The sequence below is a fragment of the Malaclemys terrapin genome, chromosome 1 (genome assembly GCF_027887155.1).
Source record: "Malaclemys terrapin pileata isolate rMalTer1 chromosome 1, rMalTer1.hap1, whole genome shotgun sequence".
NCBI lineage: Eukaryota > Metazoa > Chordata > Testudines > Emydidae > Malaclemys > Malaclemys terrapin.
The window spans coordinates 227,418,213-227,436,803 of NC_071505.1; the positions used below are offsets into that span (position 1 = coordinate 227,418,213).

At 41.5% G+C, this 18,591-nt stretch overlaps 1 protein-coding gene across 2 annotated transcripts in view; it reads left to right on the forward strand.

The window, feature by feature from the left end:
- The window catches only part of PRKX (protein kinase cAMP-dependent X-linked catalytic subunit), a 139,338-nt gene that overhangs the window by 75,449 nt on the left and 45,298 nt on the right, over positions 1–18,591 (forward strand). For both annotated transcript variants that reach the window (XR_008442700.1, XM_054008338.1), the window contains exons 2-3: positions 1,616–1,784; positions 10,183–10,446. Coding sequence is in view for 1 of the 2 variants with exons in the window: in XM_054008338.1 (XP_053864313.1) it covers positions 1,616–1,784; positions 10,183–10,446 (433 nt within the window). In the remaining variant the exon portion in view is untranslated. The remainder of the gene's footprint in view (positions 1–1,615; positions 1,785–10,182; positions 10,447–18,591) is intronic.

Sequence of the window (18,591 nt, forward strand, 5' to 3'; positions counted from 1 at the left end):
GGGCAGAGGGTTGGTCCCACACCGCACAAGATGTGGCAGGATCCAGTTTTAAATTTACCCCCTGCCCTTGCTTCACTGAAGGGGGGAGGGGAGAGTTGCTCATAACTTGTGTGGGGTACCAGGGAGTGGAAGCCCCTTCCCCCCTCCCCCAAGTGACTGCTGCAACCCCTCCCACTCCAGCTGTGGAGCTGCACCTGGCCCGAGGGGCTACAGGGTCCGCCACTCCGGGAATTTCCCTCCCTCCTGCTGTGGCTGCGGGAGGCTACCTTGTCCTGCTTGCAGTTTTGGCGGGCGTGATGCAGCAGCCAGAGGGGAGGGGAGGGAAGGAAACCCCCCTGTTTCCCACCCCACCGCCAGGCAGCCTCCTTTGTGAGGGCTCGGCCGCGCTGCCCTGCCCGAGCTGCAGCCGCACCGGAGAGTGTCAGAGGGCTGCAGGCAGCACTGGAGCTGCCGGAGGATGAGTCGGAGCCGGCCCTGCACCAGCGGGCTGAGCAGGGAGTTGTCCCAGGAGAAGTTTCCCTGCAGGCTCCGCTCCGGCCGGCAGAAAGCCGGGAGCCCGAGGCCGCCCGTGCTGGCGGCGCCACACGGAGGGAGGTTATGGGCTTGGGCGCCCAGGGAAACTTCTCCCGGGACAACTCCCCGCTCAGCCCGCTGGTGCGGGGCCAGCTCCGACTTGTGCTCCGGCAGTCCCATCAGCTCCAGTGCTGCCTTCAGCCCTTGGACACTCCCCGGCGCGGCTGCAGCTCGAGCAGGGCAGCGTGTCAGGGCCTTGGCACTCGCCACCCAGGGCTGGCGCCGGGGGGCACTGGTTGGGTCCGGGCTCAAGGAGCACCCAGCTGTGAGTGTGGTGCTGAGCTCAACAGAACCCCTAGTGGCTCCTCGGCGAAGAACCTCTCCGAGCCCTGCAGTCCTTGGGATGGGCGCTCAGAGGCTTGCTCTGGCAGGGTTACCATACATCCATATGCCGGCCGGCCAGGAGGGATTTTTAAGTATCGAAAAACCCGGACGTTTTTAGATGTTTAAAAATTCCTCCCAGACGGCCATTTAACAACCAAAAAGCCGGACATGTCCTGGAAAATCCGGACGTATGGTAACCCTAATCAAATCTGTTGTTTGACCATGTTTTATGTTTTACCTGCACTCTGCAATTCTGCCAATGTTTTGAGATTTCATTTTCTTCTCTTCCCCTCCCCTCCCCATTTTGCTTGTGTAAAACATATTTCATTGTATATACTTTTCTAATGTGCTAAAATGTAATGTGCTGAAAGGGAGAAACCAAGAAAAATATGGACTGTCTTATTCACCTTTACTTGATGGCCTTTATCTAAAAACATTTATAATTTTTGAAGAATCATAGAAGTGTAGGTCTGGAAGGGACCTCAATAGGATTTTGCAACAAAATATTGATAAGAAATTGCTGTGACGATGTCATTAAATCTGCATGTGTGTGGGGGGGGCGGGGGGAGTAAAAAATACTGATGAGAAGTTGGAATTCAGTTACCCCGCTTCAGTGGGCAGGAACTGTTACTTTGACAAACTTATTGCATTTGTGCATTTTATATGTACAATTATAGAAAAGATTGGTTCATTTGACCTTTTGTTCTTTAATTTTCAGGCACAGGTACTTTTGGGCGGGTTCATCTGGTGAAAGAAAAAATGGCCAAACGTTACTTTGCCCTGAAAGTAATGAGCATTCCAGATGTCATTCGGCTAAAACAAGAACAACATGTACACAATGAGAAGTCAGTCTTGAAAGAGGTCAATCACCCATTTCTGATCAGATTGTAAGTCTTCCTTCTGCCTTCACTTTTTCTTTGGTGTGGTTATTTTTTTGACCAGATATTCAGTAACAACGAACTTTAAATTGGCTTAAATAGTGTCCTTTAAGTCAGGAGTTCTCAACCTTTTTCTTTCTGAAGCCCCCCTCAACATGCTAAAAAATCTCAAGGGTGCAGTGGCGAGGAGGGGACTCGGGGCTCCTGGCCAGGGGTGGAAACTGTTGGGCATAGGTGTAGTTTGACTTCTGTTGGGGAGAGGGGAGGAGCAGCAAGGACTGGCAGGGATGTGGCCAGTTCTGCACAGCAGGGTCCAGGGAGGGAGTGCCACCTCCACGCCCGATTCACCTCAGCAGGCCACCCACATGTCTGGGGCTGTGTGCTGGTGGCTGCTTCCCGAGGGCTCTGCTGGCACCTCTAAGCGGCTGCGTGAGCAGTCAAAGGGGCCTGGGAACTGAGGAGCAGCCACAACACTGGGTACCAGCAGCAGATGGGGGAATGCCACGGCTGCCCACTACATGGCACCACCAGCCAGAGGAGCAGCTGCTCTGCACCACCTGGCTCTAACTTCCTGTCTAGGACCTGGCCGGTGGGGTGGGGTGAGGGGAGGGGGACTGGTGGAGAGGAGGTATGTGGGAGGGTGGAGCTGCCCCCAGGACGGCCCCACTCTGGGTAAGACACTGCAGTTCGGGGGCCCAACACCCTTGTGCCCCCTCAACTCTGCTCATGGGCTCAAGGTTTCTGCCTGGTTGGGGTTTCGGGCCACACATTTTTACTATATTAATGGAGTGGGTACGGGGTCTGGGAGGGAGTTTGAGTGCAGGAAGGGGGCTCCGGGCTGGGATGATGGAGGGGGTGCGAGGTGCAGGTTCTGGCCGGGAGGTAGTTACCACAGGTGGCTCCCAGCCGGCGGTGCAGCAGGGTTCAGGCAGGCTGCCTGCATGCCGTGGCCTCGTGCCGCTCCCAGAGCTGGCTGCGGCCAGCTGCTGCTGGTGCGTATCTGCATGCCCCTTGGGGGGAGGAGCGGGTCTCCGAGTGATGCCTGTACCCTCAGCTCCCATTGGCTGGTTTCTGGCCAATGGGAGCCGTGAAAATGGTGCTGGGGGAAGGGGCAGCGCATGCAGAGCTGCCTCCCCCCACTGCCAGGGGCGCGCAGAGCCATGCCAGCAGTAGCCAGCTGTTTCCGGGAGTGGCATGGGGCCACGGCAGGCAGCCTGCCTGAGTGCCCTGCAGTGCCATGGATCTTTTAGCAGCCGAGAGAACACGAGGGGGCAGCCAAAGAGCCTGGTGGGCCGGACAGAAACGTTAGTTGTACTGGATCCAGCCCGTGGGCCGTATTTTGCCCACCCCTGCTTTAAAGTATGAAGTTTACAAGCTGTTCCCATTGTACTGCATTTCCCTTATGTGTGAAATTAGATGATTCTACCTTCTGGAGCACGTCCGCAGGATCCACCCGGGGCTGTTACAGCGCAGCTCTTTAGAGCACTCTACAATTTATGCCCCTTCAGTTTATATTGCCACAATATGTAGACAAGCCCTAAATGTTCACACATCAAGTGATAACTTCCTCAGAACAGACATGAGATAGGGGGAAAAAATTGCATTACTGCCTTTAATATACCTTTACTTTGGATAAAGCACATATGGGAGACTAATCTGCTACCTTTCATAGCATAATGATTCTCACTGTTATTTTAAATTGATTTATGGACTTCAAGTCCTCTAGGAATAGTGCAAATACATAATGTCTGAATGATGGATTTTTGTTTTAGCTGCAGATTTGTAAAATCACATGTATAGCCAGGCTGCTCCCAATGAGTATACACATGAATGCAGCTGAAGTCAGCATTAATCTATACTTGTTTGCCATCCATATCTGCCTCTTTCTGAAAGCACATAATAGAATTCAGCATTGCAGTACTAATTCTACCCACTTCCAATCAAACTAGACCACTTCTTGGCTTCCTTTGATATATATGATGCGAGCAAAGCAATGAATCCAAATCAGGGGCAGGGTCTGACTGGAATTCCTTGAATCCATAAGCAGAACCAAAATGTGGTTTTCCAGAAACCAGGTCTGCTAGTGACATATGGGCTCAAATATTTACTTTAAAAGCGTTAGACATTTGAGGTCAAAGAGCATCATTTAAACATTCAACCGCTAATTGATCATGGATGGTTGCAGCTGAAATAAGTGTCTCTTGCTTTTACACCAATACTGTTTGCTCTAGAGAAGTTTTCAAACAGGGAAAAAATGATTCATTAAAGTGTTACAGCTGGCTCATTAGCATGGTGAGATGCCAGGACTTTTTGAGTCAGATGGAAAATAAGTGTGGCAGAGCTAATGCATCTGGTCTCTCTGGGGTGAAATCAAACTTGTGCTACTGTTAGCAGGTGAATTATTCTCTTTTTTGCTTTTAGAGAGGTTGCAGGAGCTAAAGTTTTAAAGTGAGACTAGAAATGCTAATGGTGACTGGAGTTTGAGGAGCAGATGAGGATAGGTGATATTTTTTTAATAATTAAAAAGCAATTTGTACATTAAAATGTGTCCCTGTCTCTCTCCCCTCTTTGTACATCACTTGTCTTAAAATGTGAGGTGAGGTGAGGACAGCAATTTTGTATGTTCTTCCTGTTGGAATTCTGCACCATTGCGCAATGCAGAATTCATGTTCCCCTGCAGAATTTTATTTTTCCACACAGAATTTGGTATTCCTTTTTCTCCCCCACTCCCACCCAGGCCTACCATCGTCAGCTGGGACTCCTGCAGGCAGTCCCGAGTTTATTATATTGTTGTTTTGATAAAATATGCTGAATTTTGCAGAATTTTAAAACACTGTGTGCAGAATTTTTAATGTTTTGGCACAGAATTCCCCCAGCAGTAGTCTGTTTGCACAGTGTCTAGCACAATAGGGACCTAATCTTGATTGGTATCTCTGAATGTTCCTGCAATATATAAAGTTAGTAGAAATATCCCATGGTAGTTTGGAGTGAGGATACAGCGATCCTTGTACAAGGAAATGGATGTAAGCAAATGTATTTAACCTAGGGAGAGAGCAGAATTTGGTCTTCTCTTAAAACAAAAGAAAAAGGTAAAACTTGCAGCCCTCACTTTCATAATATGGTGGAATAGGATATGAATATTAGTTATTTACACAAAATACTTACTGTACAGTGATTACTGGCTGTACCATCTCTCAGATCTAAAATGTAACTGAACTTGGTGTGGATATACATTTTAAATATGCTTCTTGAATAATCGTGCTCAGAGGCAAAATAATTTTTAGTAGCCAATTTCATTATGGAAAGAAGAATGGAGGGGTCTGTGGGTGTGTCTCTGTGCACATGCAAGATGTTTACTTGATGGATGAAAGAGTAGCAGTGAGGTGATACTCTTTTCCATTCAACACATACCTACTTTTGTTGTTCCTTCTTGTACCTGAACTCAACTTGTACAAGTGCCTGTCTAAAATTTCACCTTGATATGTGCTTGATTTCACAATTAACAATTTGTGCTTCTGAGTCTCCATTTACATGCTCAAATGTGACATTTGTTTAGGAAATGCTTGTTTTATACTGTTGCAACAGCCAGGCAGTGTAATCTTGTATGCTATCTTCAATGGGCATATTAAGGTAAAAACCAGTCTTACAGAAACAAGGATGTGTCCTAAATGAATTCAACTGTAACTTTGTGTATTTATGGCTTTCAGAAAAATAATAATTAGGAATAAAATTGAGCCCTATGTTTGATCGTCCCATTAATATCAACTAGTTGCTTGGTTGTAAGAATGCAGAATAGGAGTCTTAAGTTGGCCCTGTAAACATAAGATCCAAGTGCTAACTTCATATTAAAATAATGCATGTTGGCTTCGCCTCAGATTTTGTAAGCAAATTGAGTTATTAATGCTGCATTCATTTAAAGGAAAAATACACCTCTACCTTGATATAACGCTGTCCTCAGGAGTCAAAAAATCTTACCGCGTTATAGGTGAAACCGCGTTATATTGAACTTTCTTTGACCACCGGAGTGTGCAGCCCCGCCCCCCCAGAGCACTGCTGTACCGCATTCTATCCAAATTCGTGTTATATAGGGTAGTGTTATATCGAGGTAGAAGTGTAACTTTTTAAGTGAAAATAAACTCCTTTAAGTCTTACAGTATGTACTGTTTTTTTCATTGTCAGTGACATCTTAAGTTAAAAACTAATAAAAATACTCCCAGCCTTACTAAATTATGGATTAGCTGTTGGCACTTATTTTAATTTTTGCTAACTGATTTAAGAGATGCCTACAAAAAACAATAAACTGGTGATCACATCCAGGTCTTCCAATTTTGGCCACATTTTGCCTTACGTCACAGTACTTTTTTAAAAGACGAGTTGTCTGGTTTTAAGATTTTCTACTGCTCTGAGCTACTTTTCTGGTCTATACAGCTGTTCTGCTTGATTTCTTAAAATTAGGGCTGTCAAGTGATTAAAAAAAATCACGATTAATTGTGCGATTAAACAATAATAGAATACCATTAATTTAAATATTGTGGATGTTTTCTACATATTCAAATATATTGATTTCGATTAAAACACACAGAATACAAAGTGTACAGTGCTCACTTTATATTTATTTTTGATTACAAATATTTGCACTGTAAAAGACAAAAATAGTATTTTCCAATTCATCTAATACAAATACTGTATTGCAATCTCTTTATCATGAAAGTTGAACTTACAAATGTAGAATTATGTACAAAACCCCCTGTATTCCAAAATAAAACAATATAAAACTTTAGACCCTACAAGTCCAATCAGTCCTACTTCTTGTTCAGCCAATCACTCAGACAAACAAGTTTGTTTACATTTGCAGAAGATAATGCTGCCTGCTTCTTGTTTACAATGTCATCTGAAAGTGAGAACAGGAGTTCGCATGGCACTGTTGTATCACAAGATATTTACATGCCACATGCTCTAAAAATTCATATGTCCCTTCATGCTTAACCACCGTTCCAGAGGACATGCGTCCATGCTGATGACGGGTTCTGCTCAATAACGATCCAAAGCAATGTGGACCGACACATGTTCATTTTAATCATCTGAGTCAGATGCCACAAGCAGAAGATTGATTTTTCTTTTTTGGTGGTTCGGGTTCTGTAGTTTCTGCATCAGAATGTTGCTCTTTTAAGACCTCTGAAAGCATGCTCCACGCCTCGTTCCTCTCAGATTTTGGAAGGCACTTCAGATTCTTAAATCTTGGGTCAAGTGCTGTAGCTATCTTTAGAAATTTCACGTTGGTATCTTAGCATTTTGTCAAATCTGCTGTGAAAGTGTTCTTAAAACGAACAACATGTGTTGGGTCATCATCCGAGACTGCTATAACATGAAATATATGGCAGAATGTGGGTAAAAATGAGCAGGAGACATACAATTCTCCCCCAAGGAGATCAGTCACAAATTTAATTAATGCATTATTTTTTTTTAACGAGTGTCATTCTTTTATGGGCAGCATTATCTCCCGTAAATGTAAACAAACTTGTTTCTCTTAGCGATTGGCTGAAAAAGAAATAGAACTGAGTGGACTTGTAGGCTCCATAGTTTTATGTTGTTTTGTTTTTGAGTGGTTATGTAACCCAAAAAACCTAATTTATAAGTTGCACTTTCATGATAAAGAAATTGCACTACAGTACTTGTATGAAGGGAATTGAAAAATACTATTTCTTATATGAACTGTAAAAATGATAAATTTGTAATAAAAATATGAAGTGACCACTGTACATGTTGTATTCTGTGTTGTAATTGAAATCAATATATTTGAAATTGTAGAAAAAAAATCCAAAATATTTAATAAAATTAAATTGGTATTTTATTGTTTAACAGTGCGATTAATCGTGATAAACTCAAAAAAATTAATCCCATGAGTTAACTGCGATTAATCGAAAGCCCTACTTAAAAAGCATTTCTCAACTCAGAGTATGCATGTTTGAGTTATTCAGCATGTTCCATAGTGCAATTCTTCTGTGACTGGGTGTGGGAAGAGTTTATCAGGGATTTTTATTGGCAGAACAATGTAATTATAGGATTTTACTTTATTTAGGAAAAAGATGTCAATGACCGCCCTTCACATCCTTGTTAGAAAAAGACATTAACAACATCAAGCATGGCCCAGAGTTCTGTGCCCTGTTCCCCCAGGCTAACCTGTGCTGGGGCTGAGAATTGGGAGCTGTACTGGTTTAGTTCTCATTGTCTCAATTTTGCCTTTTGCTAGGCTTTCTCAGGTTCCTGTATCAGGGAATGAAGACTTACTTTTGTCAAGACTCCCACAGACTTAGGAAGAACCAGTTGAGCTACTATCCTGCTCTTCCTGGGGCTCCCGCAGCCTGTCTGGGAAGCAGGTAATGGTGCAACAAAAGCTATTTTTTAGAGTTCAAAAATTGGAATATTTTTGATGGGAAAATACCCTTTTCACACAACTGAAAAGTTTTTTCCGCATAGGGAATAATTAAATGAGGGCTTCTTTGCTGCCTGTCTAGGAGGCATTTGTCAATTTTACTTTCTGCCTGTGAAATTGACAAAAGCTTTTTATCTTGGTAGCGCTGCTGTGGTGGTGCACCCTGGTTCTGCCTCTTAGCTCTATGCTCCTCACCCTCCATCCAGTTTTAAGGCCAGTGAGGCTGAGTGCCCAAGCTCTCTGCCTCTCTGGCCCTAGAGGTAGGGTGTGGAGACTGAGAGGCAGAGCTCTCTCTGAATTTTTTTTATGGGTAGAGATCTCAATTTTCCAGCCAACTCTGCTTTTCTCCTCCTTTCCCTACATTGCAGTGGGCAAGGTGTTGCTGATGCAGCAGAAGCAGTAAGGGGACAATTCAGTTTAGAAATTGCAGGATGTTTCTCAGAACACCTGTTCAGTTGATACTCCAATACAAACTTTCTTCTTAACAGATTTGTCCTTTAGGCCAACAGATTGGATACAAGTGTGGCATTTGGTCTGTTCGCTATGGGTGGAAAAAAATGTATCTTCCCTTTCTAGCATATGCTAGATAATGATCTTGTGTTCAGTACAAAACTTTTTGTGAGACAACAGTTCTAATTTACACTTGCTATTTTATTAATTCTTTTAGTCTAATGCCATGAGCTCATGATTGAGGAGTGTGGCCCCATTGTGCTAAGCATGCTTATGTAATGAGTGTGTGTGACACACACAATCACTCTCTCTCTCTCTCTCTCTCGGCCTTCACTATTAGTTGTTCACTTGTACTTAATAGTAGCCAGCATGTTTTGATCAACCTCTCTTCCTTCTGACTTAAATGAGCTGGAATGTATTTCCTTAATGTTGCATAGCTTGTTTTTCACTGCTGGGTGTAGTAGTACTACTGAAAAAGCAGTATTTCTCAATTGAAAGAGGAAAGAGAATCTGTAGGATGGGGGTACTTAGTATCAGCTTAATATCTGGGTGCAAATGTTTCTTTATAGTAGTGCTTAGAGGCCCTAGTCAAGACTGAGGATTTTGTTAAAGCTAATCCCTTTGTTGCCATTGGTGCAGCAGTTGCACATCAAAACTATGATGTGGATGTTAAGTCAAGATGGTCTAATAGTTAAGTCATAATATGGGGTGTGAAAAGATGGGAGTTCTGTTTCTGGCTGTGCCACAAACTTCTGGCAAGCCACTAAACTTCTCTTCCCAAATTTCCCTAAAGTTTAAAATGAGGACGATAATCCTTTACTAGTTCACATTTCTGTTTGTGAAATATCCTTTTGAGAACCTTGAATGGAAGAAACTATAGAAGTGCAAGATGCTGAGATATGAAACTTCTATTAAGACATGACTTAAATAATAATAAAAAAATGGTTTGGCTATAGTGTATTTTTCTCCATTTAGACACCTTGTCATAAGCAGTTTTCCAAATTTAGATCACTGTTTGTTTTTCATTTGGGCTTCACTATGTTGAGTACAATATAGGAACACAGGAATTGTCTTAATAGATAAAGAACAATGGCTCATTGTATCTGTAATAGTGGCCTGTATAAGATGCTTCAGAGGAATGTACAAGAAACCCTATGGCAGACAATTATGGGGAAAACCTACCTACAAAGGGAGGCTTTATTTCTAAGCTTGGCCAGTTAGTTGTTGGCTTGTACCATGAAGAGTGAAAGTTTATATCTTGTCTAAGGCAGGGGTGGGTGTCTCTCCCCTACCTAATTTAACTCTGGGAAATCTTATCCATATATCCATCAAATATACCTAAAAATCCTACTGAGCTCTTGATCTTGGAGATATCTTGTGCAGTGAAATCCGCAAGTTAGCTATGCATTATTTTAGAATACTTCTTTCCAAGAGACAATGGAACAACACCAGTTTACAGAATATCTTCTTTGTTTTACAAATGATTTATTGGCTCAATATTTAATAAAGACTTTTTTGTTACAGATTTTGGACCTACCATGATGAACGCTTTTTATACATGTTAATGGAATATGTACCTGGAGGAGAACTTTTTAGTTATCTGCGCAACATGGGGCGTTTCAACAACAGCACAGGACTGTTTTACTCTGCGGAGATTATTTGTGCAATAGAATATTTGCACTCCAAAGAAATCGTTTACAGAGACTTAAAACCTGAAAATATATTATTAGATAAAGAAGGGCATATCAAGCTTACAGATTTTGGATTTGCTAAAAAGCTGGTGGATAGGTAAGACTTTTTAAAATCACACTTAAAAAGTAAAACATAATTAAGTTTGGGTGAGAAGTAATGTTTATTTTCAGTGTTCAATTTTTCATTCACTCTTAGTGTTGTTGACATCTGAGAGAACCACATTTACGCCCTTGCTACCAGGAGGAAAGTAATACTGAAACAAACTACTGTACAATAGATAGTATTCAGCAACATTCATAGCAAATAGCTCCACTGTGGCTAAGGAATCGCTTTCTACAAAACATTGTGGATGTTCTTGTGCCTTGATATTTCATTATATGAACTGCAAAACACCAAGTGACTCAAGTGAAATGAGCAAACATTAATCTGTGAACATCAGTGTTAAAATGTGATATTAACCTTTCAGACTTAGAAGTAAAAGTTGTTTAACTTTTGAATGCATTATAATTGATTTTATTTTCTTGTTACCCTTACATTTTGAGGGACTTTTTGAAAGGGGAGGAGAGAGAGGGCATTTCAATTTGGATTAAAGAACATTTGGTAATTATTGAAATACGATTACAAAAAAACTAGACTGAAGACCGAAGGACATTTTCATTGAAAAACCTTATGGCCCATACCATCTCCCTTGTAGATATGCTGCTGTATATATTTTATGTGAAACTCATCTATTGCCTTTCTCTGGTAGAAAGGGGTATCAGTTTGCTGATCATTTAAGGGTGAAGTCTGAATAGTGTATCTTGTATCTCTTGGCCTATCCATAAACATTGGAAACATGCTAATAGGCACAGTGTAAAAGAATATATTTAGGTGGTATTTGGGAGGAAAGGGAAGGGTTGCTATTAGCCATGTGAGGATGAATTTAAGAAGGAACACTTAAGCTGAATATTAGAGAAAAATCCCTGACAATGAGGACTCTGGCCTGCAGGGTAAGGGAAACACCATTTGATTGGGATGCTAAAAACTAGACTGGATCATATACTAAAGCTAACAATATTTCATTGACAGACACAAACTTGATGAGAGATTATGCTGATCTGTTTGATCACTTTTGTTCTACTTTAGCATATGTGGGAATTTTACAAAGGGGACCCAAATGGATGTGGTTCAGCTGTAGCTACCCTAACATACACCTTAAAGTGACAAAAACAGAACATGGCAGACTGAATCATAACAGCAAGGTCACTTGGGAAACAAACTTTTGCTTGCATCTTTCCAATCCTGTGCTGGCTAAAGATGATGCTGGTTGGGCATAACAAAGCACCAGCCAATTGAGGTTATTTATAAAAGATTCTTCCAACTCTTGTGAACACCTGAAACACATTGAGGCTAAAGATCAGTTGAAAAACGCAATGATCAAATCTGTATTTGATTCTGTCCTAATTCAGTTAATGCTGGGCATATATGGAATCTAGTAGCTCTTGTTTTTAAAATATGAATGAATCTCGTGTTGAGGTTGTTCTGTGATAGTAAAGGTTCTTGAACATTGGAGGTCAGGTTTGTGATAAAGTGAGATTAATTTTAATTTCTGAGCACCACATTTAACTGGATTGTCTGGATTTGCTTTACATTAATAGTATAGAAATGATTGCTCCACCCCTGCCTGAATAAATTTAACTTATTCATTGTTTTGAATGAAAGATCTTTTTTGTCTTTAATGGCAGTCTTAATAGACAATTATGGAGGCAGTTCCTGATTTACACAAGTTATTATAACCCAGTGTCAGTTCTTACTTCAGAAATTCATAAAACTCCAATTCACTGAATTCTGCCGACTAACAAGAAACAAACCTTTATTGCATGTAGTAAATTAGTGGGTCTCATTATGAATTGTACTGTATTTGCACTAATTCCCATGATTTTGTTTTTAAATGTAGATACTGCCACTTAGTGGCTGATCTAAATTTGGTGTTTGGTGTGGTTAAGTATAATGGGTATAACTCAGTATCAACAATGTGACTGAACAATATACTTCGATTTTAGCAATTTAAAATCCAGAACAAAGGGAAAGTGGGTTAATTTGAATATATTCTGTAATACCTCTCCTGTATTTTGTATACTGTTTACATTTTCTCTCCTATTTCAGAAAAGTAGTTGATAAGATTATAGTCTGGCACTTTGCATTAGGTTTGACTTGAGTATAGTAGAGTGGTGTGTAATTTATAGCTACTCCAACTGTAAAAGAGATAAGGAGAGTAATACAAAGTACGCTGTTCAGCAATGGGGGTGGTATTTACTAGCCATAAATGGTAGTTTATCAAACCTATGCTGCTAGTTTTAATCTTTTCTAGGGGTTAAACATTATTCTCCCTTCATATTATTGTGAATTTAAAATTACTATTTTTTTTTAATTTCTTTTTTACTATATATTGGGGTGAGCCAACTACAGCCCGCAAGCCAGACCCAGGCTGTCAGGGCTATGGATCCGGCCCGCAGGATTGCCAGCCCTGCGCTGCTCCCGGAAGCGGCCAGCACTGCGGCTGCCCTCACCTGCAGGCACCGCCCCATGCAGCTCCCATTGGCCGGGAACAGGGAACTGCGGACAATGGGAGCTTCAGGGAAAGTACCCGCAGGCAAGGGCAGCATGTGGAGCCCTCTGCCCCCCTCCCCCACCTGAGCCACAGGGACATGGTGCAGGCCGCTTCCAGGAGCGGCGCGGGGCCCGGGCAGGCAGGGAGCCTACCTTAGCCATGCTGCGCACCACTGCCACCCCAGAGCTGCTCAAGGTAAGCGGCACGGGGCTGGAGTCTGCACCCCGAACCCCTCCAGCCCCCCCAAACCTCTGCCCTGAGCCCCCTCCTGCACACCGCACCCCAACCTCTTGCCCTGAGTCCCTTCCTGCACACCGCACCCCTCCCACAGCCCACACTCCCTCCTGCACCCCAACCCCCTGCCCTGAGCCCCCTTCTGCACCTCATCCCCCTGCCCCAGTCCTATATTCATGGCCCTCCTTGCAATTTCCCCACCCAGATGTGGCCCTCGGACCAAAAAGTTTGCCCACCCCTGCTATATATTATTGTGCATCTATAAAAACAGAGCGATCGTAACACAATTGATTGCAGAGAAGTAGTGGCTTTATAGCTATAATTTACTATGTATTATTGTGCATCTATAAAAAGGGAGAGCTCTCCTAATACAATTATTACAGAGAAGTAGTGGCTATATATCTATAATCCTGTTTTAAATTTATAGAGCAATTACCTCAAGGTAGGAGCTGTACAAAAATATAAATACAACAAATCAAAACTCTGAAAACTAACACAGTGCTACAAAGAAACTGCCCAGGCCAGGTTATACATCAAAGCAGAAGTACCCCAAGATTATCTGTGGTGTTTCTCTCCTCCCTCAAAAAGGAATTAAATAGAATTATATTATTCCTAGTGCTTGTAACCTGGCCTTTAGATTATTCTATTACTTAAATTGACATCTTCCTAAGGATTAGAATGCCCTATAAAACATGACAAGTTTGTGTATAAGTGGTTCACACTTCATAATTTTTGCGTGTAAAGAATTATTCCTTTCAAAAATGGCAAAATTGTCAATTTATTGACATTTCCTCTTAAATGCATGAAGTAAATTATTGTCAAAGTATTCTAAAGCAGGAGTAATTAAAAATAATGGTTCAGGAGGGTATCGTTTTAATGTGAAATGTGCCCGATTTCTTACTTTTCTGTTCCCTTTAGTTTATGGGTTATTTTATTTTATTTCTTTCGTCATTCCTACCTTTGTGACAGCCGATTTAGTTGGCTGTCACAGGCCAGATACACGTGCAGCATACAGAAGATGAGTGAGCCCACACAGAGTTCCCCACCCTGCCTTGGTCTAAACAGTTGTAGCTGCTGTATTCAAATGAGCCCAAGAGGTGCTGCTTTGATAAACCCAAAAGGTGGAGAATGTCATCCCAGGCAAGAAGACAGGGGCCAGGTTAAACCCTCCCAAATCCTCTCACTGATTGTCTGGTCACAATGTGTAAAGGAGCAAGTTTCTCCGTTCTCCGTGATTGTGCAGTCTGCACAGTCCTTCCTGTATGCATAGCTTCTCGGGTTGACCTGTGCTTTCCATGGAGCGAGGCAGCTACATGCTACGCTTTCGCCCTAAGACAGCAATTTTTCAGTCTGTGAATGATAAGGTGTTGGTTTCTGGCAGGTAAGATTTTCTTTAGTTATCTCTTCTCTCCTGCCTCTTTTCTCCAACCCTTCTTAGAAAACAAGGAGCTATCTCTTCTCTGCTTCTCTTATGTTGACTTGTCCCCTTTTCTTCCTTCTCTATCACTCACCTGTTTTCTTCCAGTTTTCCACTTCATGTCGGTGGCTTCCTCCAAAGTAGTGTGTCCTCACTTCACTTCCTGATTTTCTATCTTTTTCACTCTTTTTCTCTCAGCCAGGACTAAACATACTTTTGAGCCCAAGTGCCTAAACATCAAGAGGCATGTGATTAGGAATATATATTGCATTTGAGGTAATTGGAAGAGTGGGAAAATGGGAGGAGATAAAAGGAGAAAAGAGAAGCATCAGCAATAGCCTGAAGAAGAGAATGAGCATATAAAAGTACTACACTGGTTTTACATTTCATTCATTTGTGGTTTTTAGTGGACACAACACCTATTTTAAGCTATTACTTCTATACACCATTTTCCTATTTCTCTTGCTGTCTCTCTCCTTTCTGTATTGCTCTCCCTCAGATGCCTTCACTGAAAACATGGAGAAAATGACCTTACGTTTTGGAAAAGACTGCTAGTACTCCATCCAATGCAGGGTTTCACTCAAGATTATAGGAAATGGCTTTGGGGCAAGCCATCACAGTGTTTCAAGGTGTAGGGAAATGTTTTACATGGTTGAAATTTTAGATAATTGAACTATTTGTTTCCTTCTAGTATTTTAACCTAAGTTAAAGGTGAGAAAAGCTTTCAGGGAAGTCAAGGTACTTCAGTTACTGTGGTAAAGTCAGCATCATTAAAGTTTTTGAAGTATTCTTGCTCCAGCACAAAAGATGTTTAATTGTCCCAAGCCACAACTGGCCCATAGAATGTGATTTATTTGAGCAGATCTTTTGTATAACTTTAATTTCCAATACTGTTTGAAACAAGTGAAAATAATATTAATACTACTTAGATGTTTTTGGAGAAACCCACACAATACTTCTGTGCAAAATTAAGTTATTTTTTGTAGATTACAATTAGCAGTTTGTTTCTCAATTGGTGGAAGCACCACAATAAGAATAATGTATCTGCCTGAGTTGAGGTGAAGGATATGTTTAAAAACATTATCTACTATCTCAATCATTATTGCTTGCACATGCCTTGATCCTGCTACAAATACAGCCCAATGGAATTCTGCATGGACATGGTTTGCCTGTGCAGAACAGTTATAACCCAGGACACCAGTCCTCTAAAGGACTCAATCAAACTTCCATTTAAATCAATGGATAGATTCCCGTTGACTTCATCATGAAATTAATTGAATTCTAAATGTATTAGGTAGAATAGCAGTCCCTAACCCATCTGTAAAGTGCTCTTGCTCTCTCACTGTAGTGTCTTATAGGGAAAAGTATGTAAGAGCTGGGGATAAAGCGTTGTCAGTTGAGGAAATCTGGTTATGGAGTGAACTTGCAAAGGACATTCGGTAAATCCAGTATCGGACCATCTTCAGAAAACACTATTAAATTCTTTTTGAAGGCTTTGAAAAATCTTTTACGCTGTAACAAGAATGATACCTACAATATAGATACCCCCATCTAGTCAAAAATACCCCTCTCCCCCCAAATAAACCAAACCCTTCCTCCTATATGGTCCCACCCAAGTAAAAGCTTTTAGTTTTTTCCACTGGAGAGTGAGGAGATAGACTCCTTAAAGTCCACTGAGGACTTGGCTTTTGTGCTGTTGACTTTCAATAAAGACATTCGGATACTATGGTGATGAGAGCCAGCATAAAACTCTACAATCTTAATTATCTAATATTTTGACTTGTTTAGTTATAGTTAGGGGGGTTGATTGATTAATCGCAGTTAACTCACGCAATTAACTCCAAAATATTAATTGCAGTTTTATTCGCACTGTTAAACAATAGAATACCAATTGAAATGTATTAAATATTTAGATCAAGTATCAGAGGGGTAGCTGTGTTAGTCTGAATCTGTAAAAAGCAACAGAGGGTCCTGTGGCACCTTTAAGACTAACAGAAGTATTGGGAGCATAAGCTTTCGTGGGTAAGAACCTCACTTCTTCAGATACAAGTAATGGAAATTTCCAGAGGCAGGTATAAATCACTATGGAGATAACGAGGTTAGTTCAATCAGGGAGGGTGAGGTGCTCTGCTAGCAGTTGAGGTGTGAACACCAAGGGAGGAGAAACTGCTTCTGTAGTTGGATAGCCATTCACAGTCTTTGTTTAATCCTGATCCCCATAATTCTACATTTGTAAGTTCAACTTTCATGATAGAGGTTGCACTACAGTACTTGTGTTCAGTTAATTGAAAAATACTATTTCTTTTGTTTTTTACATTGCAAGTATTTGTAAGCCAAAAATTAAATATAAAGTGAGCACTGTACACTTTGTATTCTGTTATAATTGAAATCAATATATTTAATATATATGGAGTGTGAGAGAGGGCTCAGGACTGGGGCAGAGAGTTGTGGTGTGTGCAGGGGTGTTGAGGGCTCTGGCTGGGTGTGCGGGCTCTGAGATGGGGCTGGAGATTAGGGAGTTGGGATGCAGGAGGGGGCTCAGGGCTGGGCCAGAGGGTTGTGGTGCGAGGGCCGGGGTGGGAGGTTCTTTGGCTGCGGGTGCAGGCTCTGGGGTGGGGCCAGGATGAGGGGTTTGGGGCACAGGTTGCCCTGGATCTGTGGCAGGGAGAGAGGATTCCCCCCAGCCCTCTCTCACTGCAGTAGCCTGGGGCTGGGGGACAGGCATCTCTTTTCCCCCACCTAGTCATGGCAGCTCCGGGGCTGGGGCCAGAGAGAGAGGCACCTCTCCCCCTGCATGGCCCCTAATAGCCTGCTGCATGGCCACGCAGCTTAGGAGAAACTTAGGCTGCAGTCCTATACTGACAATTTCCTTCAGTTTTCTGCTTTATTTTAATTCCTACCTTGTGAACCCAAGATATGAAAAATCTTTTAATGTTTTAAAATAATTTGTCTAGTCTATTAAAGTTTAATTGCCTCTTTCTGCTTCAGTTTTATTTTCAGAGAAAACAGAAGCATGCGGCCAATAAATATTCTGTAAGGCTGGTCACTTTTCCCAGAACTTTTTATGGGGGAGGGACTTGCCATTTATGAAATTGGCGAACTTTATTATTGATCTCAGCAGAGCAACTTGATTTTTTTAGAGAATGTTATAAAATTACTTACGTTCCTGAAATGTGGAATGTAATTTATAAATCTAGAAAAATAAAAAGGTAAAAGCACAAGTATATACAGAAGAATGCTCTGTGAGGAAAAATAGATATGCTAATGATTCCAGCATGATGAAGAGTTAACACACTCGCCTTCAAATGTGTGTGGGCAAGCAGTTAACATAAGTAGTTTGTGATAAAATTAGCAGTAAAACCAGGTGGCCTGTTGGGTAGTAGTAAAACCTGATGGTCGTGTTTGACCAGCTACTCTCTAATTATATTTCCCTATACTTGTAATTTTCCTTTTGCAAGTTGAGTAATTTTATCCATTACTAAACTGTTAAGTAGTTAAGGAAACAGCTCATTTTAATCTTATTGTTAACAGTAAGATACGTAATCTTTTGTGCACTGGAAGCAATGCTCTAATATTTCATAAGGGCTTTTCTATCTGAAAAATCTGGCCACAAATAAGTTGTGAAGGTCAGAATCCAAGAAGATTCCAGCTCTCCTATGTGCACGGTTTTCTGTCGTAAAGTCCATAGTCAGAGGCTGGAATCTGGATCAGTCTGTAGCATTTGACTAATTAATGTGAATGAAAAATCAAACCCTAAAATGATATGGTTCTATTTTTTATTTGTTTTGAAATTTTCATTTTTAAGACTGATTGCATACCTTGTAATGCATTATAGTCATCTATCAGGCTACTGCTAGATGGCACTAGTGTGTAAAGCAGTGCTGTGTCTGGGTATTTGTGTGTGTGAGATTGTATTTTCTAATAATCAGACATTTTCTAAATTTTAAAAATAATACCCCAAGCTTCTTATGGTAAAAACTGAAGGAGTGTCTTCAGGCTA